The following is a 23141-nucleotide window of genomic DNA, read 5'->3' as shown; positions in this document are numbered from 1 at the left end:
AGGCATCCCCGCCCCCACGCCGGGGTGGACCTGTCCCGTCTGCCTGTGGAGTCCCTCTGCCTGGTTTCTGTGAGCGCCTGCTTCTCGCTGCTGTGGTTCCACATGATGCTGGCGGTTCTCCTGGGTGCGTGTGGTTGCAGGTCTTTTGTTCTCATTGTGACCTGGTGTCTGTCACACATGGACCCTCTTTTATTAATAGCTGCTTCCTTTGAAGACGAACAGGGTACAAAACAGATCTAAATGTAATGACGGCCTGTTTGTCATGTCAGAGTCCCAAGGGCCATGACCTCTGCCTGATTTTTACAGCTCGCTCGGCAAGTTGGACAAGCCCCTCAGAGCCGAGGGCAGTGCACTGGTGTCTCCTTAGTGAGCATTCTTCCTTCCCTTGTAGATTCTGGGATTTAGAAGGAGGAGAGAATTACGTGCTGAGTCCAGAGGAGAAGTTCGGCTTTGAAAAAGGAGAGAATATAAACTGTGTTTCTTACTGTAAAACCAAAGGTGAGATTTCTCGGGCTGGCATAAGGGAGAAGGAGAACCAACCTCCTGCTTTGCTCTTTGGCTGCAGAATGATGATGGTGGCTATTTAAAGGCTGGTAACTGGGTTATAACTGTCAAGTCATTTGAATAAAATCAGTCAAGAATGAGAAAGTAACAGTGAAGCTTTTTATCCCACATGAAGGTCAAGAGTTTGGTCCAAAGTGTGACCAACCTGGCTGTCTGCAATTGATCTCCATTCTCTCCCAAACCCCAAGAAAAAGACAGCGTGGGAAACTTTAGAAATATATATACGTACGTGTATGTAAATGTATGTATGTATGTATGTATGTATGTGTATAAGTGTACACACAGGGAAGACAGAACAGGAGATGAGCCAGAGTGGCATTTATTTCGTGCCTGCTGAGTGCTAAGTGCTGTTCTGGCATTGAAGGCGCAGATGGGCAGGCAGATAGGCCTCCGCTCTCATGGAGAAAAAGAAGAACCAGCATCAGTACCCCCACCAATCACATGCGCACATGCACTCACTCTGTCGCCAGGTAGTCATCAGTTCCTGCGAAGGGAGATACAGCAGGCGAGGGCTGGAGAGTTGCTGGGTAGAGGGCTGATGGACTGGCATTTCAGAGAGGGTGGTCAGAGAAGGGAGCTTGCTGCTGTTCTGATCCCTTTTCAAGTCAATGACTGTGAACTCGGTTTTTACCTGTAGGTCTTCTGGCAGCAGGCACTGATAAAGGGCGAGTAGCCATGTGGAAAAAAGTGCCAGGCCCCCATAGCAGCTGGGGAGTGGAGGGCAAAGACATGTGGACCCTTCAAACCCCTACTGAGCTCGAAGGGAACATCACGCAGATAAAGGTACAACTCTACCAGGGCAGCAGATACACTCATTTTGTGCCCTACAAAAGTGAAGGAAGTAATTGACTTTGTACCTATCATTGTAAGTGATTCAGTTTAAAAGACTATAATATAAAAATAAAGGCCTTTTGGAGTTCAGAATTGCAGAAAAGGGATTGTGGATCTGTAGTAATCTATATTTACTTTCTCTACACACCCCTTTATCTCTATCCTTCATCTTTCTGTCTGTCTGTCTGTCTATCTATCTACCTACCTATCTCTCTATGTTAAAACGGCTTTATTGGGTTACATAACGTACCAGGTGGTCTTTAGTATATTCACAGAATTTTTTAATCATCACAATACATTTTGGAACCATTTCATCGTCCCAGAAAGAAATCTCATACCCATTAGCAGTCACTCCCCATTCCCCTTCCCCCAGCCCTGCAACCACTAATCTCCCTTCTGTGCCTGTGGATTTGCCTATTCTGGACACTTCAGTGGAATCACACTCAATATGCTTGGATATGAGATTCTTTCACTGAGCATTACGTGTTCTAGGTTCATCCCAACTGTAGCATGTGTCAGTGTTTCATTCCTTTTTATGGCTGAGTAATAGTCCTCTGTCTGAATAGACCATACTTTGTTATCCTTTCATCCAGTGACGGACATTTGGGTTGTTTCTACTTTTGGACTGTTATTGATAACTAGAGGCCCGGTGCATGAAAATTCATGCACTGGAGGGGGGGTCCCTCAGCCCGGCCTGCCCCCTCTCACAGTCAGGGAGCCCTCAGGGGCGGTAGGCGACCCAGCGATCAGGGGAAGGTGACGCCCCCATCCCCCGTCTGCTGCTGCCACTGCCAGCAGCACAAGCCTCGGCCGGCCCTGGTTACCTGTGCCTCGGCCTGGCCCTGGTTACCTGCGCCTCAGCCCTGCGCAGCCGCCATCCGAGGCTTGCCTGAGCCTCAGTCAGTGGGGGGTGCAGGAGGACCCAAGGCCCTGGTGGGGCTGAGGGGACTCCTGTGGCAGGAGCGCGGAGCGGCTGCCCTGGCTGAGGAATGGAGGATGCTCTCAACGACATGAGTTAAACTTCCAATTTGTTGGACACCACAGTCAGGCTTCAGCTTCGGGGGAGGGAGGAAGAGAGGGATGGGCAGCTCGTTGGAGAAGCCTGGGCGAGCTGTCAGTCAGTGGGGGGTGCAGGAGGACCCAAAGGCCCCGGCGGGGCTGAGGGGAACCCAGCAGCAGGCGCGGAGCAGCTGGCCTTGTCCCCCTGCGCCCCCCCCCGTGGGCGCGGCCATCTTGTGATGGCATGATGGTCAATTTGCATATTACCTCTTTATTATATAGGATGAGGATGCTGCTGTAAACATTTATGTACAAGTTTTTGTGTTGACATATGTTTTAATTTCTACTGGGTATTTGGTTCTTTTTTGATCATTTCTGTCTCTTTGTTGATAGTCTCTGTTTGGTGAGACATTGAATCATACTTCCTTTACTTCTTTAAGCCTGATTTCTTTTAGTTCTTTGAATATATTTTTAACTAGAGGCCCAGTGCATGAAATTCATGCACGGGTAGGGTCCCTAGGCCTGGCCGGCGATCTGTGGGGCTACTGGTGAGGCGATCGGGAGGAGGGGGGCCCGCTGGCACCCATCTTGGCTGGCCTGGCACTGCCTGCTCGCTGGCCCTGCCCCCCCACCATCGCTGCCGGGTCGCCTCCCTCTGTGGGGTGATGGGGGCCCCCCCGCTGGCACCCACATTGGCTGGCCTGGGGCCTGCGGGCTGGGGGAAACTCCTGCTTTGAGTGTCTCCCCCCTGGTGGTCAATGCACGTCATAGTGACCAGTTGTTCCACTGGTCGTTCTGCCGTTTGGTTGATTTGCATATTAGGCTTTTATTATATAGGATGGCTACTTTGGAGTCTTTAAGTACAACATCTGGGCCTCTGGGGGCAGTTTCTGTTGCCTGTGTTTTTTTCTTGTGTGTGAGTTATAGTCTTCTGTTTTGCATGGCACTTGATTTTTTTTTGTTGTGAGCTAGACATTTTAGTTTAAATATCGTGTCAATATTGTGGACAGCCTCTACCTTGGGGGAAAAAATCTTAGTTCTCCAGAGGTTGGGAGTGGGATAGCTTCTCTCAAAAGACGCCCTGCTTTATGGGCATGGAGCCGGGCACAGTAGTCTCTGTCTTCTCAGATTGCCTCTCCCAGCATGGAGCCTTTACCCTGTGAGCAAGCAGGGGCCAGGGTGTGGGGGCCCAGTCTTCTCAGACTACCATGCTGTGAGCAGATAGAAGGAGAGGGCCCCCACCTCTCTGCCCCACTCACCTGGAATTAGCTTCTACAACACAGAGCCCAGGGGACGAGAAATGCTGGTGGTTAGCCCCTACCAGGGACATGCTGTAGCCCTCATCTGGGAGCTGGAAGAGAGGGAGCCCTGTCTTATCCACTCAAGTGGGGCTTCAGTCATGCTGAGCTGGGGGACAGGAGGAGGGGAGCAGAGTGGCTCAGGTGTCACAGACTGTACTGCTCTTACCAGAATTAGTAAACAATCTTTTTTTTTTTTCAATCTGAGAGAGAGAGAGAGAGAGAGAGAGAGAGAGAAAGAGAGATGTGCCCTGACCAGGAATCAAACCAGCAACCTTTTGGTGCACAGGATGACACTCAACCAACTGAGCCACATGACCCAGCTCCCCCTCCCCCGAGGGTCTAAGGCAGGGGTGGGCAACCTTTTTGACTCGAGGGCCACAATGGGTTCTTAAACTGGACCGGAGGGCCGGAACAAAAGCATGGATGGAGTGTTTGTGTGAACTAATATAAATTCAAAGTAAACATCATTACATAAAAGGGTACGGTCTTTTTTTTTTTTTAGTTTTATTCATTTCAAATGGGCCGGATCCGGCCCGCGGGCCGTAGTTTGCCCACGGCTGGGCTAGACTCTCTTGAATAAATGCGTCTTCATTTGCTTTATGCCCAATTTCCAGAGAGTTAGATTTTTTTTTCATAATTTTTACCATTTATGCCTGTATGTCCTCTGGGCTCTTCACCCTGCCATCCTGGAAGTTGTCTCTAAGATCTGCTCTGTGTAGCCCTAGCTGGTTTGGCTCAGTGGGTAGAGCATCAGCCTGCAGACATCTCTCATCATTGATGTTTTTATCTCTCCCCCTCTCCCTCTCTGAAATCAATACAGGCCGACGCTCTATCCACTGAGCCAAACCGGTTTCGGCCATCATTGATGTTTTTATCTCTCCCCCTCTCCCTCTCTGAAATCAATAAAAATATATATTTTTAAAAAAAGATCTGCTCTATGTAAATCTCTTAAGTTAAAATGTCTTTAATCCTATACTAATGTGGAAAGGAAAATTTATGTAGTAAATAGTTTAGGGATACCCTTTAGCAATTTTGGGAAATTACTTTCAGATTCTCCTCTCAGGCCATATATAAAAATGAATTAACAAGTTAAATATTAACAAGTTAAATATGTTACAAATTAGGACAGAATAAATGGCTAAAAATAGCACAGAATATTATTAGATCTGTAGAGAAAACATAACTTTCTCAGATTTGAAGTAATAAAAATAGTTGCAAAGCAAAGATTAACAAGTTTGAGTAAATAACAACTTATGTCAAACTGGGCAATGGAGAACAAAACTAGAACTGAAGGCAAATCTGAGCTCTAAAACACTGTATTTCCCGATTCTCAATGCATATTGTTTTCTTTATTTTAATAGAAAGTTGCATACAACTCTTTTGTTGCTTTTACTTTTCTGTGGGAGGACAGAATCTTTACACAGCTATTCTTTTAACTTATGGCTTACCTTTAGTGATATCCTATATAATAAAAGGCTAATATGCTAAGTGTCTGGTCGTCTGGTCATCCATTCAACCAATCAAAGCGTAATATGATAATGATATGCTAAGGCTGTTCAACCACTAGCTATGATGTTCACTGACCACCAGGGGGCAGAATCTCTGACCAGTAGGTTAGCTTGCTGCTGGGGTCCGGCCAATCAGGACTGAGCAAGATAGGCCGGACACGCCCTGGAGCCCTCCCGTGGTCCTCCCGAGCTGGTCAACCTTCCGGCCCTGGAGCCCTCCCGTGGTCCCTCCCCAGCTGGTCAACCTTCCGTGTCCCTCCCCGGCCCTGATTGTGCACCAGTGTGGTCCCTCGGCCTGGCCTGTGCCCTCTCGCAACCTGGGACCCCTCGGGGGATGTTGAAGAGCAGATTTTGGCCTGATCCTGCAGGCCAGGCCAAGGAACCCCACTGGTGCATGATTTTGTGCACCGGGCCTCTAGTCTTAGAATAAAGGACATGAAGAAAACTGACATTTATAAGGAAAATATTAAGTGTGCTCTCTCTGGAGCATACCCACACCTTTCTTCCCTCTCGGGCATGCATCTTTATTTTTTTCTCCTAAATGCTAAGGGTCCCCATGAGATTTGCATCCAGGGGAGCTCTTCCCAGGTGAGTCCGCACAGCTCAGTGTGGCTCACTTCTTCCCTATAACATATCTAGAGAGCCAAGGCCGAGCACACATAGGCTCTCCCCTGTTGTTTTTCTATCCTAAGCCCTTTTTTTGTTTCACTGTTCGCAACTTTAATAAACGTACTCTTAAAATAAAAAAGAAAAATATTGAGAGCTTTAATGGAAAAAATGGTGGAGATAATTTACCTAGGAGTAGTTAGTAAAATACATGAAAAACGTGAAACCTCACTGGTAATGAAAGAAATGCCATTTAAAATAATAGAATGGGCCCTGGTCAGGTGGCTCAGTTGATAGGAGCATTGTCCCATACACCAAACAGTTGCAGGCTCAATTCCTGGTCAGGGCACCTACCTAGGTTGAGAGTTTAATCCCCAATCAGGGTGCATATGGGAGGCAACTAGTCGATATTTCCCTCTCTCTCTCTCTCTTTCTCCCTTCCTCTCTCTCTAAAAATCAATAAAAATAACTAGGAGGCAACCCTCAAATAAGGATAAAAATAAAATAATAGAATGAGCCACACTAACCTTCCTAAAGGACGTAAAAGAAAACAGAGTAAATGTTAGATATATCATGTTTCTCAAAGAGAAGCCTCAATCTTGTAAAAGTGTCATTTCTCCCCAAATAAATCCACAAATGACATGTATACACAGTAAAAATAAGGACTTTTTTCCCTGGGAGAATTCAACACAGTAATTCTTAACTCATCTGGGAGAGCAGATGGCCAAGAAAAAAAAAAAAGTATAAACAATCCGAACATTTCTGTATAATATACCAGAATATATCTCAAACTTTAGCAATTAAAACAATGGTTATGACACTGGCCAGATGGCTCAGCTGGTTAGAGTGTTGTCCCAATATGCCAAGGTAGTGGGTTTGATCCCAGGTCAGGGCACATACAGGAAGCAGCTAATGAAAAGAAGCAACCAATGAATGCATCAATGAGTGGCACAAAAAATCGCTTCTCTCTCTCTCTCTCTCTCTCTCTCTCTCTCAACTCAATAAATAAAAATTGGAAAAGACAACAACAGTGGTTAATCAGGAGTAGATAAATATATCAGTGGAATGGAGTAGGAGATCCAGAAACAGATTTATATAGATTGGAAGTTTAATATGAGATTATAAATGTGCATTTTATATCAGAGGAAAGCTGGATAATTTAATATGTTATGTTAGGTTTGCTATGAATTTTAAAAAGTAAGCACCTCTAAATTAACATCAGAAAGGTGAATTGTAGCCCTGGCCGGTGTGGCTCAGTGGTTGAATATTGTTCTGGGCACCAAAAGGTTGCTGGTTCGATCCCCAGTCAGGACACATACCCAGGTTGCAGGTTTGATCCCCGGTGAGGTGCATGCAGAAGGCAACTGATCAATCTCTCTCTCTCACACACCAATGTTTCTCTCTCTCTCCCTTCATCTCTCTAGAATCAATAAAAACATTTTTTAAAGAAAAGTAAATTGTAGATGTTCAACCAGTGAGAACAGACACGAGCGAAAACAGCCATATAGGTAGCTACCAGCTCCATCACAACTCTGAGTATCAGTATTCTAAAAATTTTGTACAATGTACACATTTTATACTTACAACATTTTAAAAATAATTTTGAACAAGAAGAAATAGTGCTGGGAAATTGTTTATGAATCCTTGTATGAATAACGTTTTCCTGACTGTCTCTCTCCACTGTTCACACTTTTGGTTCTTTCTCTCCCACGTGGAAATGAAGTGGGGCTCCCGGAAGAACCTGCTGGCGGTGAGCAACACGAGCGCCGTGGTGATCCTCAGCGCGCAGGCCATGTCCTCGCACTTCCACCAGCAGGCGGCCGCGGTGCAGCTTTCCCCAAGCTTACTCAACGTGTCCTTCCTGTCCACGGGGCTGACATACAACCTGCGCACAGACATGCACATCAGCGGAGTGTTCATCACCAAGGTATCTGCGAGGCTGACCTGTGGGGTCGGTTGGGGGTCTTCAGTGTAGACAAAAGACCCGGTCAGTTGTAGGGTCATTCAGGACGGTAAGGGGCCCAGAGGGCAGGTTGCTTTTTCATGTCCACGGTCCTTTTTAGGATGCTGTCGTTGTCTGGAATGGAAAGCAGGTGGCGGTCTTTGAGCCTTCTGGAGCCATATTGCGAAATGCAGGTAGGAACTCCCCCACCCCCACCCCAGCAGAAGGGACACTCAGCACCATGCTTTCTTTTCTCACCATCTAATGGGGTGGGATGTGCTGGTGCTGTGGTCTGGGCAGAGGGCTGGCACAGGGCCATGCGGGACTCGCACATCAGTTCTCATGCCTGTGTTTCCAGAGTCAGTGGTGCAGCTCCGGCCCTGAGCTGCCAGGGCCTCTCCGGCCTCCTGGGCCTCACCCTGTTGAAGCCCCTCAAGGTGGCTGAGAAGCGCAGCTGGATCCGGGGCCAGCAAGCTGGATCCAGGACAATAAAACAGCTCCGAAATAAGGCCGCACTGGCACATATCACAGTGCCGCCCAGGGGACGGAGTTGCTACACACCCGACTTTTGAACTGGATCCAGACCGCACAGAGCAGTGAGCCCCAGGGCCTCTTGACCAAGGCCAGCCTCTGTCTGGAAATGTCAGGACGGATCACCAGAGAGGCTCCATCACTCTCAAACGGCTCTCTCTGTCCCGTCAGTCTCGCCAGCTCTCTGTTTCACGAGGCTGCCTTACCCTCCACTCTTCAGCACATGCCTGTAGGAGTTTTCTGAAGCTGCACAAACTCAGTGGCTTAAAAAGAAAGTTATTCTCTCACAGCTGTAGAGGCGAGAGGCCCAGAGTCAAGGCGTCAGCGGGCTGTGTCCCTCCAGAGCTCTAGGGAAGAATCTGTTTCTTGCTTCTTCCAGCTTTTGGTGACTGTTGGCAGTCCTTGGCTTGGGGTCACATTGTTCCTGTCTGAAATCTACCTCCCTCTTAATAGTGACACTTGTGATTGCATTTGGGGCCCACCTGGAAGGCCCAGGATACTCTCCCCATCCCGAGACCCTGGTATCTTTGGCCACAGAAGCTAAGATTCACAGGTTCCAGGGATGAGGACGTGATACCTTAGGGGGTGGCTTCCAGCCTACACAGCGACCATGAAGATGTGCTCCTCGGCCGGCTCAGCCATCCTGACCTCAGCCCTCTCCCCTCACATGACCCAAGGATGAGCCCTCCCTGTGCTCCGTTGAACACCTCACCTCTCTGGGGATGTGTGTGCTGGTTATCACCTCTCTCCCTCAGACCATTCCCTGTTTTTTTCCTCTAATGCTTTGTTGCCTGAAATTCTCTCCTAACACTTTTCTTGCTCTACCTTGTATTTTGCTGGTAATTGGCATCTTTTCCTCTCTTCTAGTGTAGGCCCCCTAGGGGCAGGATGAACTTCTTATTCACTCAAGAGGACAAACAGCACAGCAGGCACTGAAATATTCTGTCTTGTGTGTGTCACCATCTCCCCAACCAGATAAGAGCCTGTCTAGAAACTAGTGTAGAGACCAGCGCTTGTGGCCTCCAAAGTTCCACATAAGTTAAGCAGACACTTGCTTAAACCATTGTGCCCTCATAGGTGCTGTGCTGCCAGGAGGGAGAAAGGAGACACCACTGATGCGTGGTGCACGGCCCGGCACTGAGTGTCCACCCCAGGCCTGCAGCCTGCACAAGCCGTCACTGCCAACTTGGCTGTGGGCAGTTCCCTGTCCCTCAGAGCCTCGCTTTCCTCACCTGCAACATGCAGAAAACACACCCCTCACAAAGCTGTTATGGGGTCTGAGGCGAATTAGGGAACGTGTGTGAAAATGCTTCTTCAACTCTGAGGAAGCATGAGATGTTTAGCTGTTGCTGTCATGTTTCTCTTCATTTTAGGTACCTTTCTGTGTGAGTCTCCAGTGTTAGCGATGCACGAGGAAAACCTTTACACGGTGGAGCCAAATCGAGTTCAAGTTCGAACCTGGCAGGTAAATTGCTGCCCCAGAACGAGTGGGCTCTGATGATGAAGACAATTCGGGCAAACTTTCTCCAAGTCAAGCCAGAGCCTGCACATTGGTTTTATCCAGACAGATCAGGAGCTGGAGAGCTGCTCCATCTGTAACTGTTGTGACTTCAGAAATCAGTAGGCAGGGCAAGGGCCTTTTGCAGTGAGGAGGTTAGATTACTGGACCTTGATTGAGTACATGGGACTGTGGAATGGGAGGCAATGTTTGCTGTGCATCTTGGGGGCGAAGGAGCCATTAGTTTAGGACGTGATATCTTTGGACAGGCCTTTCTGTGCATGTGTCTGAGGGAGAGGCCAGGATGGGAGCAAGTCATGCCTCCAAATGACAGACCTCGAACACTATCCTGTTCCCTCTCGGTGGTGTGAAGAAACCTGCCCTGCCAGTGTGCTCAGTGGTTAGCATCAACCCATGAATACGGAGGTCAGGACATAAGCCCAAGTTCTGGGCTTGATCCCCAGTAGGGGGCGTGCAGGAGGCAGCTGATCGATGATTCTCTCTCATCATTGATGTTTCTATCTCTCTCTCCCTCTCCCTTCCTGTCTCTAAAATCAATAAAAAACAAACAAACAAAAGAAACCCTTATCTGTCTGCATCCCACATACATGGAATGTGTGAAGCCGGCAGCTGGCATGCTGTATTCGTTTGCTGAGCCTGCCATAAAAATGTATCACAAACTGCGTGGCTTCAAACAATAAAAGTTTATTTTCTCACAGTTCAGGAAGCCAGACGTCTAAAATCCAGGTGTGGGCTGGCTCCTGCTGAGGCTCTGAGGGAGAATGCAGCCCAGGCTTCTCCCAGTTCCTGGTGCTCGCTGGCAGTCTGGGTGCTCCGGGGCACGTAAATGCATCACTGCAGCCTCTGCCTGCACCTTCTCACGGCCTCTCCCTGTGTCTGTGTTTCTCTTCTGTGCCCTATAAGGACACTGGGTTTATTTAGGGCCCACCCTAATCCAGAAAGGTCTCCTCTTGAGGTCCTTAACTTACATCTGCAAAGACCCTTTTTCCAAATAAGGTCACCTTTACAGGTTCCGTGTGGACATATCTTTTGGTGGTCACCATTCAACCCAGTAAATGTAGCAGTGTTTTGCATCAAGGTCAAGAACACCTATCATGGCCCTGGTTTTAGCGCTCAGTGCGACCGCTTCGTCCAGCTCTGAATCCTGTCCTGGGTCCGGCATTTGGTTTCGGGGGCATCTGTATCGTGTTCTTGTACCTTTCAATGCTGCTCCCCCACTCCTTCGTCCAGCAGTTCCCCAAGGAGCTCCCGTGGGAGGAGTGAAGGGGCACACTCGGAGCAGGAGAGGGATGGGGGCACCACAGGGGAGTCAGGGGAGTAGAGACTTGATGGTGTGGGAAGCAGCCCACAGCCCATGTGCCCTCCCAGGGGCGAGTGCAGATTAAGGTCAGAGAGGAGGCAGAGGCTGGAGGGAAGGAGGCCAGAGCCCATCGGGGCATCCCGTGCAAAGAAAGCTCACCTTCCTGCCCTGGCCGGGTTGGCTCAGTGGATAGAATGTCAGCCTGCGGACCAGTGGGTCCCGGGTTCGATTCCGGTCAAGGGCACATGCCTTGGTTGCAGGCTCCTCCCCGCCCTGGGCCCTGGTCAGGGCACGTGCAAGAGGCAACCAATCGATGTGTTTCTCTCACATCGATGTTTCTCTGTCTTTCCCTCTCTCTTCCACTCTCTCTAAAAGATCAATGGAAAAGTATCCTCAGATGAGGATTAACCAAAAAAGAAAGCTCACCTTCCTTGCAATGACAGTTGGGTGGGGGCATCTGCCCTGGACATATATAGCATAGGCAGGGCGGGGTCATGTTCTTAAGAACAGATGACGGGGGGCAGCTCTGTCAGCAGAGAGATGACCTGCGGGGCGGGGGGGGGGGGGGGGGGCGGCCTGCTGGGAAAGGACTGCTAGTACACTGAGAAAGGGCAAATGGCATAGTGAGCAAAGGCAAGGGTCTGCTCGGAAGGGGAGAGGGGCCTGCTGGGAAACCTGGAGGCAACTGAGGAGCCTTGCCAGTGGGCTTGGAGGATGTCTCACAACAGGTGGCCTGGAGTTGTCCTTTTTGTTAATTTTTTTAAAAAATATATTTTATTGATTTTTTTACAGAGAGGAAGGAAGAGGGATAGAGAGTTAGAAACATCGATGAGAGAGAAACATCAATCAGCTGCCTCCTACACACTCTCCACTGGGGATGTGTTCACAACCAAGGTACATGCCCTTGACCGGAATCGACCCCGGGACCCTTGAGTCCGCAGGCCGACGCTCTATCCACTGAGCCAAACCGGTTAGGGCATCTGTTAATTTTTTAACTAGAGGAGTGTGTGCCCACTGTAACGAGTAACATCCTGCCAGCATGTGTGAGGGGAAGATTGGGAGCGCTCCCCGTTGTGGACGCCTGGAGTGTGTCTTTTCAGACCCTTCTTCCTGCTGGTGTAGAGGTGGCCACGCAGACGACAGTTGGTGCTCGTTTGGACCATGACAGGCACCTTCCAGTTTTCTAAGCGGGCCTCCTTCCGGGCTGACACGTAGAGCTCCACTCCTCCCAGGCCTTTATACTGTTTGTGCAGTGAGTGGCCTGGGTTGAAGAGCAGTGACGGGCACCAGGGGGTGGGCTCGTTTATACAGAGGCTGGGGCTGAGGAAAGGGCTGGTGTCTGACAGATACTGCTGGAGGCTTACGCCGAGAGGAGAGCCGAGAAATGGGGAACGCAGCAGGAGGGCTGGTGGGCCAGTCCAAAAACAGCGGGGGTTGTGCAGCCCAGAGAGGAGGGAAGGGGGCGTTTGGGCTTGCTTTTTTCTTGTGTTTATTTTTTCCTCCTAGAAGGTAAGTTCTGTGTCAGTGTGGCGGGAAAGAGGAGGGGAGCTGGCACACAGTGAAGTCAGGTAGGCGATGCCAGAGGTGAGAGGTCTAAGGACCTGGAGCCAGGCAGTGGGCTGGGCCAGGCAGGGGGCTGGGAGCTGAGGCCAGAGTGGAGGGAGGAATGAATCAGTTGGTGAGCAGTTGGATGGTGGGTGGCAACAGAGAGGAAAAAATTGAGGATGTTCATCCAAGGATATTTTTTCCATTGATGTTTGGAGAGAGTGGAAGGGAGGGAGGGAGGAAGAGAGACACGTCAATTGGTTGACACCCACATGGGCCCTGACTGGGACTGGGGATCGACCTGCAACCCAGATTCATGCCCTTGACCGGGAATGGAATTCGTGACCCTTCTGTGCACAGGCCGATGCTCTAATCAGCCAGGGCTGAGTTTTCTAGTTTGGGAGTCTGGGTTAAATTTTTTTCAAATATATTTTTATTGATTTCAGAGAGGAAGGGAGAGTGAGAGAGAACTAGAAACATCAGTGGTGAGAGATAATCATTGATTGGCTGCCTCCTGCACACCCCACACTAGGGACCGAGCCAGCAACCCTAGCATGTGCCCTCACCTGGAATTGAACTATGACCTCCTGGTTCATAGGTCAGTGCTCAACCACTGAGCCACGCTGGCCGGGCGTGATGCCTTAGGATGGAAACTACAGAAACAGTGCAGGTTTGGCAGTACAAGGTGCAAGGTACTAGGTCTACCTTGGACACCCTTCAGAGATGCCCAAGAGCTAGTTGGAAATACGGGTTCTGGCCCTGACCAGCTTGGCTCAGTGGTTAGAAGGTCAGCCAGCACACCAGAGGGTCTCGGGTTCAATTCCCAGTCAAGGGCATATACCTGGGTTGCAGGTTCGATTCCCGGTCCCAGTCAGGACGCATGCAGGTTTCAACCAATCAGTGTGTCACATTGATGTTTCCCTCTCTCTCTCTTTCTCTCTCCCCTCCCTTCCACTGTCTCTCTAAAAATCAATGGAAAATAATACCCTCACTCCTTGTGTGAGGTATTAAAAGAAAAAAGGAATACAGATTCTGGAGGTCAGGGGCCGGATCAGTGCTCTAAGGCAATAAATTTGGGAATTTGGAATACATTGACGTAAAGATGATAGTTGAACCAAGGTAGAAGCAAGACGAGTTCAAGTGTGTACCCTGGGTACACAGCGTGTAAGGAGCAGCAGCGGAGAGGTTGAGCAAAGGAGGCTGATACACCCATCCTGTCGTCATTAATGCGGTCGTCCTTGGTCCAGTCAGCAGTCGCCTGTGACTCTTCCTTTGACCCTATGTTTAAGCAGCTGTTTGCTTATTCCACAAGCATTTATTAAGCTCCTGCTCGGTGCATCAAAATGAAGATCAGATTGTTTAGTTTAGAATTCCTCCTTTCCTGCCCCCCGGCCATTCATCCCCCAACCCGAGACTTCTGGACAGTTTGCACAGGTTTTTGCCGACTGGCCTGCTCTCGGAGTCGCTCTCTGTTTAGCTCAGTTGGAACCCTCCCTGTCATCCAGCTTGCTTCCTCACTCTCCCGTGCGCTGGGCCTATGCCCCCACTGCTGCCGGGCCCAGCCCTGCGATGCCCTCAGCTATGCACACCTCGCGCCCCCTCTCCAAGTTCCCAGGGACATGCCGCTCACTGTCAGAGTGCCTGCTCCCGCCCTGGTGCTATGCAGGGTGCAGGCACTCCCTGATCACTGCTTGAATTGAGCCAGGAGCCTCTTTTAACTCAGAGGAGCAGGATCAGCTGTATACAAAGCCCAAGCTCTACCCAGCCTGACTGTGGCCACTCTTTCAATGTGCTGTTAAGAGTGATGTTTTAGCCCTAACCGGTTTGGCTCAGTGGATAGAGCGTCGGCCTGCGGACTCAACGGTCCAAGGTTCGATTCCGGCCAAGGGCATGTACCTTGGTTGCGGGCACATCCCCAGTAGGGGGTGTGCAGGAGGCAGCTGATTGATGTTTCTCTCTCATCAATGTTTCTAACTCTCTATTCCTCTCCCTTCCTCCTGTAAAAATCAATAAAATAGCTTTAAAAAAAAGAGTGATATTTTAAATTAAATGACATTTAAACACTTTAAACAATATAATTAGTTATGAAATTACTTCATGGCTCAGAACCCTTTAGAGTCCTCCAGCTTCACTTTCAACAAAATCTGACTCTCTCCCTCTTTACGTAACTCTGGGCCCACACTAGTGCCACCCCGCGTGGCCTCACCGTGGCTTGTTCCTTCCCACTGCGGGGGCCTCGGGGTTCCCAGACCAGCCCTTCCTGTTCCAGTACATGCCATCTTCCGTTCCTGAAATGATGGCCCACAGCCCTCCAGATAGCTGGCTCCTTCTCCCCAACCTCAGTTTAAATATTGCCTCCAGACAAGACTTACGTCTCGAACATTTTGCTGAAGTGTGATACACGCCCAGGAAAGCGGCCATGTCGTCCGTAGTGTTCATACAGCTCAGTGAGTTTTCACAGGTGGAACATACCCATGATGTAACTACTACCCCATCCACTCACTGACCTCTCCACGCAAAGGCAACCACTTATGTGACACCAGCAACATAGTAAGTATATCAGAGGCTTTCACTTAAGACCTATGTAGACAAGGCCTCCTGGACCAACCCAAACACATGGGATTGACCGTCTCACCACCATTAGCATCCTGTCACCTCCCTAGCGCTTCCTCAGGTTGAGGTTACATGTGTATTTGTTTGTTGACCTAGTGGATGTCTGTCTCCCTCTCGGGACTGTAAGCATGAGGGGTTCCCTGAGGGCAGGGCCACCTTCCCTGTGTCGTGTTGGAGCCCAGCAGAGTGCTGGTCGCACACCGAGCCATCAGTCTGTTGTCTGTGTGAGTGGAGCACACGGGATCCTCTGTAAATAATGTTTAGTCATAAAAGTGAAATGCTACACAGCAGCTTTTCTGAGTTCCTCATCCTTTCCTTTCCTCAGGGGACTGTGAAACAGCTCCTGCTCTTCTCTGAGACGGAGGGGAACCCAGGCTTCCTGGACATCTGTGGAAATTACCTGGTCATCGGGACAGACTTGGCTCACTTTAAAAGCTTCGATCTTTCCCGAAGGTACAGTGTGTGTCCAAATGAAAGGATTACATTTGAAAAGTTAGGAGATAATGTGGCGGGTATGAAATGGACAGGAGCTAGAAAACTCTTTATGTTCTCCTTTCAACACTAACATGCCACTAAATTTTTTTTAAACACCTGTTTTGGCTTAAATTCTCAATCTTTCCATGATGGGGAAGAAGAGGGGGTTGAACAGGTGATGCATGGGGGGTTTCTTAGGGTAAGGAAACTTCAGTGTGATAGATACAGAGCCTGGTCTGTTTGTCAAAACCCATAGAACTTCTCAGCAAAAATGAGCAAAGCGTGTGCACATTTTTAACAAATCTTTTAGATTGGGGGATCCCAGAATGGAATGCAGAAGGTGACAGAACATCCACCTGCATTGCCAATGCATGAGACAAGCTCACCGGGGGGGGCGTGTGGCCGACCTGAGCCACTTTGGGAACGAGTGGCGACTGTAAGACTCAAAGCGCAGGGACTGCACGCAGCACGGTGCTCTGGTTGACAAAGTTAATTCCCACAGGGGCAGGGTGACAACCCGGTACTGCTACGCTGGCAGTGAGCAGTGCAGCGAATGGATGGAGGGTGCTTGGAGCCGGGTGGGAGGTTGGGACAAGCATGGAGGAGGCCAGAGTGATCCCTGTGGTGATGGGTTAGAGCTGGAGACACAAGTTTGAAGTCTTGTTTAGCTTGATAAAGATCCATAAGAAGATAGTTATGCATATGTGTCTATACACCAGTCAGTGCACACACATTTCCTTGTTCTGTCAGCTGAGGGCCTAGACGCAAGGACCCCCCAGAGCAACCAGCACAGCAGGGCCCAGACTCGGGTGTCTAGCAGCATCTCCCATACAAGGAGCCAGGGTCCTTGGAGAAATGGCTGATTCTAGGGCTGAGGCAGCCAATGTTCAAGATGAGCCCAGAGTGTCTTAAATGTCAGAAAGTGAGAAAGTGCTAAGATATATATATAATGATGGGGTGTGTCAGGGGACATAGGAGCCACCCAAAAGAGTTCCTAGTGGCCCAAGCTGAAAGCTGGAACAATTTGAGCAACAAAATAAATAAAACAGCTTTGTATTAGAACCCAAAGTAGAAAATAAATACCTGTGCATTCATGCTAATATAAATAAGTGATGAATAAGCTAATAAGTAGAGGAAAGGAGACAGATAATCCACAGAAGAATTGCAAATAGTTTATGTAGATCCTCCTCCCCATGGAGGGGAACATAACCCCCCACTTCGTAAGTGTGGGCTGTACATAGTGACGTCCTCCCAAAGGGGACAGTGTAGGGAGGGGGGAAAGGAGTAACTTTACAGACATGACCCCAGACAGGAGAGACCGGGATCAGCAGCACAGACCCCAACATGATGTGATGACAACGGCACTGTACCTGTGGGTTCTCCTAAAACCCACACCCCAGGCTAAACATGAGAAAAACACCAGACCCTTCCTTCCCACTGGGCGGTGGGACACTCCACAGAACAGCTGACCAGTCCTCCTCAAATCTGCGTGGGCATCAAAAGCAGGAGTCCAGCCCAGAGGAGCCTACGGAGGCCTGGTGACCAGAAGTCATGCGGGTCCCGTTGGGATCCTGGGACAGAAGGGGTGTTAGGGAGGAACTGAGGAAGAGTGAATAAAGTAAAAAAAAAAAAATCATGATGAGCAAACCCAGGGTTGTTTCTATAGGTAACAAACTAGAACCAGCTAAACGGGAGGAGGTAAGTACATTTTAGTTCATCCCTGTGATGGAACGTATGCAGTTGTAATAGTGAGATATAGCAATCCCGTTCTGAAAGGAGAGATCACAAATTGCTGCAGGGGAAACGCTGGGGGGCAGGAGGAGGAGGAAATGACATATTCATATTTGCTGATAAGAACGTGAGAACTTTAAAAATTCACCCTGCATTCTGAGCCTGGCCCGTTGCCTGTTTCCGGGGGCATAAGGCACCCGGGAGTGAGAGCAGCTGGGCCACTGGGCGGGACTCAGTTCTGTGAACAAAGGTTTGGGGTCACTGGCGAAGCAGGGCCTTCCTCTGACCTGCCGTGCACAGCGACCCGACGGTGAGTGTGCGCTGACCCTGTCCTCCTCCTGCAGGGAGGCGAAGGTGCACTGCAGCTGCAAGAACCTGGCCGAGCTGGTCCCTGGTGTGGGGGGCATTGTGTCGCTCAGATGTAATGCCAACGGCAACAAGATCAGCATCCACCCCAGCAAGGTGGGTGCCCATGGGGCGGGCCTCTGTTCCTTCTCTTCGGTCTCCGTTAGTTGCTCTCACAGGACCCTGGGCCTTCCTGTCTGTGCCTTTTGCGTCCACTTTTGTATCTTTGTGTCCCAGCTTCCATTCCTCTTCCTCTTTCATCCCCTCTCCAGGGGGTCCTCTCCTCCTGCCTGTGCCCTCTCCCACCTGGTGCTGTCCTTGCCCTCCCCACCTACATAGCTTCCGTTTTTTCCTGCCTTTCTTCGTTTCTGACTTCATCAGACACGGGTTTCTTCTTTACAGAACCTCTCACCTCTCCTCTTTTCTGTCTCTTTTCATTGCCCAACTAAACTCTTCCGGCCCAAGGGGTTCACAGGGTTGCTGGAGACGGTGCGACATCGGGGTGTGGGCACCTGCGTGGAGGGCTGAAGGCAAGGTGACGGAGGGCATGTTGGTCCTGCTCCCGGTGGCTGGTGCCTTGCCACCCACTAGCATGTTCATGTTTTCATTCGTTTGTGCTCTTGGTCACGCATTCAAGAGTTGATTATGGGTTGCTTCCATGCACAGTGCGCTTTGCTGGGCACTGTAGATACAGATTGATCAGTTAAACAAGGATCTGGCTCCCCACTGTGGTTGAACAGACATTGATCAAAGGGTGAGGCAAACACGTACATTTTTACAGCCCTGGTGAGAGCTGGGAGGACAGTGCCAGTGCCCGGAGAGCGAGAAACCGGGAGGAGTTGCCGTCGAGGGAGGTCAGGAGGCTCCCAAACGTGGTGATAGTGGAGCCAAGCTGTGAACCCTCGTAGAATAAAGTCTACCTAAGTTCTTGGCATTTGTTGCCCCTAGCAACCAAGCTGGTTCCCTTTTCTCGGTTTCTTTTGCGTGTGCACATGTACCTTCCGTGTGAGGATCAAGAACAAAGGAGAGATGATGAGTGAGATGATAGCATTCGCAGTGGTAGCTGTGGCATCTTGCACCTAACACTTCCTGTTTAATGAGTGAAGAGATTGAGACAAATTCTTTGTCCAAAGATGCAGCTGTGACTGAGAGTCCTGCTCACGCCCTGACTGTATGGGGAAGGGCTGGGACTTGGGAAGAACAAACAAGAGAGGTTGACTGGTGCCTGGGGTTGACCTAATCAAGGGAATGTCTTTAGGGAGTGGGGGGAGTATGAGCCCGGCTGGTGAGCAGGTGAGAGGGAGAGCTCAGAGCCCAGGACACTTGGGAGAGGATTCCCAGAGGGAGGGCAGCCTCGTTCCTTCAGCATGGGTGCCGAGCCGTTCCTCAGACGCCAGTCACCCCCAGGGAGCTGCATCCGAGTTGGTTTATCCGAATCCAGACTCCTCCTTGTTCCCGTGGTCCATCCACCGCAGCCAAAAGGACATCGCACTCCAGTCCATACTGAGAACAGCTGGATAGCTGTCGTTGACCTTCACAACATTTGGGGGTTTGTTTTCAATTCTCTGAAATTATAAAGTAGCAACTCAACAACCATTTTGTGGGATGACAGTAAATTGACATTCAGGTTCTGATGCTGGACGCACTCCGGCCAGAGTGGCCGGGCCACTGACACCAGGACGGGCTTTCTCAGACGCGGGCTCTGAGCTGCTGGTTTCTCTTCCCCTAGGCTGACAGCAGCCCCGATTCCAGAATCTGTTTCTATGACGTGGAAATGGACACGGTGACCGTCTTCGACTTCAAGATGGGACAGATTGATCAGAGAGAGACATTGTCCTTTAATGGGCAGGAAACTACGAAGTAAGATGGTGGTTTGGGGGGATTTTGTTGAAAATACTCAGCCTCAACCTCTCGGCAGGTTTTCTAAGTTATGACCTCAGAAAGCCCAGCAGTTATTCATAGTGAAGACGGAAGGTGAAGGAGAAGCACACTTGGGCAGTTGGGATCGATCTGGACCTTTAATCTCTGTTTTCTAGGTTCTGAGGTTCTGGAATTAGCGTCTGGAAGGGCCGTGACTGAGGTGTCTACAGAAACGGCCCCACATCCCAGGAGAGAGAGAATTGCGCGGCCCTTAGACCTATCCGCGTCTCCGATGGTCGGGAGGGCGTGTGTCTTTAGAGAATGTGTTCCTAGAAAAAAAGGACTCTTTCTCCAAGGAGTTCACGGAATATGTATTTGTAGGTCCTACTACTACTAAGAAAATATTCACAGAATTTAAGTGCTTATACCAGTGGTTGGCAAACTGCGGCCTCTTGAGTGTGGCTCTTCCACAAAATACCACGTGCGGGCGCGCACGTACAGTGAGATTGAAACTTTGTGGCCACACTCAAGGGGCCAAAGAGCCACATGTGGCTTGCGAGCCGCAGTTTGCCGACCACTGGGCCTTATATATTATTCCGCCTACAGTTCACATTTGATTCTGCACAAAGTGCCTCATGAGAGCAAAGTGCAGTGTTCAGAGCGCTGGGGGGCCGGGGGGGCTGACTCTGGCCCTTGTGGGAGCAGCTGCGTGGCCCCTGTGCAGGTTGGTGTATAAGCAGCAAAGGGAGTGCAGAGGCAGGAAGCCTGCAGGCTGGGGCAGGGGAGAGCGGCTGCCAGGAATGGCTGAGCCGGTGCTGTTCTCTGGCTGCCCTGTTCCTTTTGCTCCTGTCACAGCCCCCTCCTGCCCGTCCAGCCTGCCTCCCACCCTCCCACCTCTCTCCTCCTCAGAGTCCCTTTCTGGAAACCATTTTACCTGGTGGCTTAAACTCGCATCTGCTGGTGGCCCCAACTGAACATGCTTATCTTCACTTCTCACCAAGTTTGGCTTCACTTCTCCATCTCCAGGCGTCCCTGGAGTTTCTTGTCATCACCTCAAAAACGGACCCCCAGCTCAGCCTCACTCCCCAGAAGCCCCGTTCTTGCCCGCAGCACCGTTTTTCTGGGTCACCCGATCTGAAACCTCAGAACTAACCTTCCCTTTACCTCCACTCTCTGTGACTCTAGGCCCCAGTGTTCTTGTTTTGAAATGCCTCTGAGTCACGCTTCCCCCTCCGCACTCTGTCTGCTGTTCCTGCTTCCCTCCTAGTTGCTGCGGGAGCCCCTGAGCCACACCCTTGTGTCCACCCCCCTCACCAGGCCAGTCCCGAGGTGCCCCTGGCACTCTGTGGGTCACCACAAATGCTTGTTTACCTGCCCTGCTGTATGCTCGGTCTTGGAGCAGTGACATCTGTGAGGGCTGCTGGTCAGGTCCCCAGGCTCCTGCATGGCCACACAGGCACAGGGAGCCTGTCCCTGCCTTCATACTCCCTGGGGTGGGGTGGGGCTCCCTGTCTTTTGTCAGTTGCCTGCCTTCTTTTGAGATCTGATCCATTCTTTGCCACCCAGCCCATTTTTTCTCCCTCCAGTTCTTCATTGCATTCTGGGCCTGTAGAGCAGGGAGATTTAAAGGAGGGAGGGACCAGGGGTAAATGCACCGCATCACACGGGTCACGGCTGGAAGTGGACCCCAGGCGCAAAGCTGCCCAGCAGGGGGTGCTGTCCCACCTTGAGGTCCACCCCCTAGTCCCGGGGACCAGCATCAGGGACCTTCCACGCAACCTCTAGAGCCCAAGCCTTATCGTCTCTCCCATTAGACTCCACTGGGACTCTTTCGACCAATTGTTTTAAATGTGAAAGGATACGATCAGACGGGCTGCATTGCAGCATGGTGTGCCCGTGTACTCCCAGGCTGAGCTCCCGTGAGGCCTGCGACGCTGACTGGAGACTGGCCTGAAGGTGTTGCGGAGGCTGAGAACGGGAACTCTCTCATGGGTTCCCATGGGCCTCTCTTTCAGGAACCACGCCTTCGGGGATGGGACGCTGGCGCATCTTGTTCCCGTGAGCCACTTCTGGGATCAGAGTGAGCCCAGGCTGTTCGTGTGCGAGGCCGTGCGGGAGGCAACGGGGGCCCAGCTGCAGCCTGCGGACAGAAAGGCCCACGCCAAGGACAGCGCCAGCCCCATGGTACTGCGCAGCCCCATTTGTGCTTCGAGGCATGGGGACTTGGGACTTATGGGTGCACAGTCTTGGTGACGAGGTTTATAGGAAAGTTACAGGGAAATTCATTCACGTGGAGCATGAATGTGTGCCTGTAGCCTCTCCCGTGGGCGGACACGAGGAGGCTGAGCCCACCCTCTGTCTTGCCTGGCTAGTGTAATACTCTGTTCTCCTGCTCTCTCCACCTGCTGTCAGCATGTCCTGTGACTGAGGCGCTGAGGTAGCGTGCTGACCCCTCATTCGTCCCGCAACCTGCCGTGATGCTCAGACACGGACGATTCTGACCAAAGCAGCCTCCTCGCCTCAGTCACGCTCTCTGCTCTCGCCACCCGCTCCCCAAGCTCTGCAGGGTCTCCCTCTCCCACCTGATGACTCTCAGGGCCACATCCCAAGGGCCTGGACGCTGACACTTTCCAGTTCTTATGCATTGTGGGACGGATGTCTAGCACCTGGGAAAGCCCAGTGGTTTGCTATGCTGCTTTTTTTAAAAATATATATTTTATTGATATTTTACAGAGAGGAAGGGAGAGGGATAGAGAGTTAGAAACATCGATGAGCAAGAAACATTGATCAGCTGCCTCCTGCACACCCCCCACTGGGGATGTGCCCGCAACCAAGGTACATGCCCTTGACCGGAATCGAACCTGGTCCCCCCTCAGTCCGCAGGCCGCTGCTCTATCCACTGAGCCAAACCGGTTAGAGATGCTGTGCCACTTTCTAAGCCATCTCTTTCCAAGAGAATTTATACGCAGGGTCTTCAGTAAGTCAGCAAAGGACAGCCGCCCTCTAACTTTAGGGGGCTTGTCTCCCTGCCGAAGGAATGTCCCTTCAGATGCCCTGAGATTATCAGCAATCTGTGTCCGTGCTCCGAGATTTTCAGAAGTGGATCCAACCATTGGTTCTGAAGCACTGAGTGGGAAAGTGTATTGAGGTAGCATCTCTTCACTGGATTGAGAGAAGCGAAGACATTGCCAGGAGAATTTCCCTCACGGTAGAGGGCCTGGTGACAAGTCTAGACAAGTGATAAGAACATGCAAATTGATGATGAGGGAGTGTACACGTGAAGGGCACTTTCCAGCAGTTGGAACAGATAGCTCTTTGGGTCTTTTCTGAAGATGATGAGAAAGTGTAGGAATTCACACAGCAAGAAAAGGCTCCGGCACCCCGAGGCCCCCTGTTGCTTTCCTGTTCAGAAGGGGCTGCAGCCGGGAGCTGCTGTTCTGAGTCCCGCAGGACAGGATCCTAAAGAGCTCCT

At 50.6% G+C, this 23141-nt stretch overlaps 1 protein-coding gene across 2 annotated transcripts in view; it reads left to right on the top strand.

Annotated features, from left to right (window-relative positions):
* The window catches only part of IFT140 (intraflagellar transport 140), a 95537-nt gene that overhangs the window by 20438 nt on the left and 51958 nt on the right, over positions 1-23141 (top strand). For both annotated transcript variants that reach the window (XM_005866554.2, XM_005866553.2), the window contains exons 8-16: positions 392-498; positions 1202-1347; positions 7533-7736; positions 7873-7945; positions 9656-9747; positions 15585-15712; positions 17809-17926; positions 19539-19669; positions 21685-21853. In XM_005866554.2, coding sequence (XP_005866616.1) covers positions 392-498; positions 1202-1347; positions 7533-7736; positions 7873-7945; positions 9656-9747; positions 15585-15712; positions 17809-17926; positions 19539-19669; positions 21685-21853 — 1168 coding nt within the window. The remainder of the gene's footprint in view (positions 1-391; positions 499-1201; positions 1348-7532; positions 7737-7872; positions 7946-9655; positions 9748-15584; positions 15713-17808; positions 17927-19538; positions 19670-21684; positions 21854-23141) is intronic.

This window comes from Myotis brandtii, unplaced genomic scaffold (genome assembly GCF_000412655.1).
Source record: "Myotis brandtii unplaced genomic scaffold, ASM41265v1 scaffold233, whole genome shotgun sequence".
Classification (NCBI taxonomy): domain Eukaryota; kingdom Metazoa; phylum Chordata; class Mammalia; order Chiroptera; family Vespertilionidae; genus Myotis; species Myotis brandtii.
Note: the sequence above shows the minus strand (reverse complement) of the source record. Positions and strands in the feature narration are given on the sequence as shown.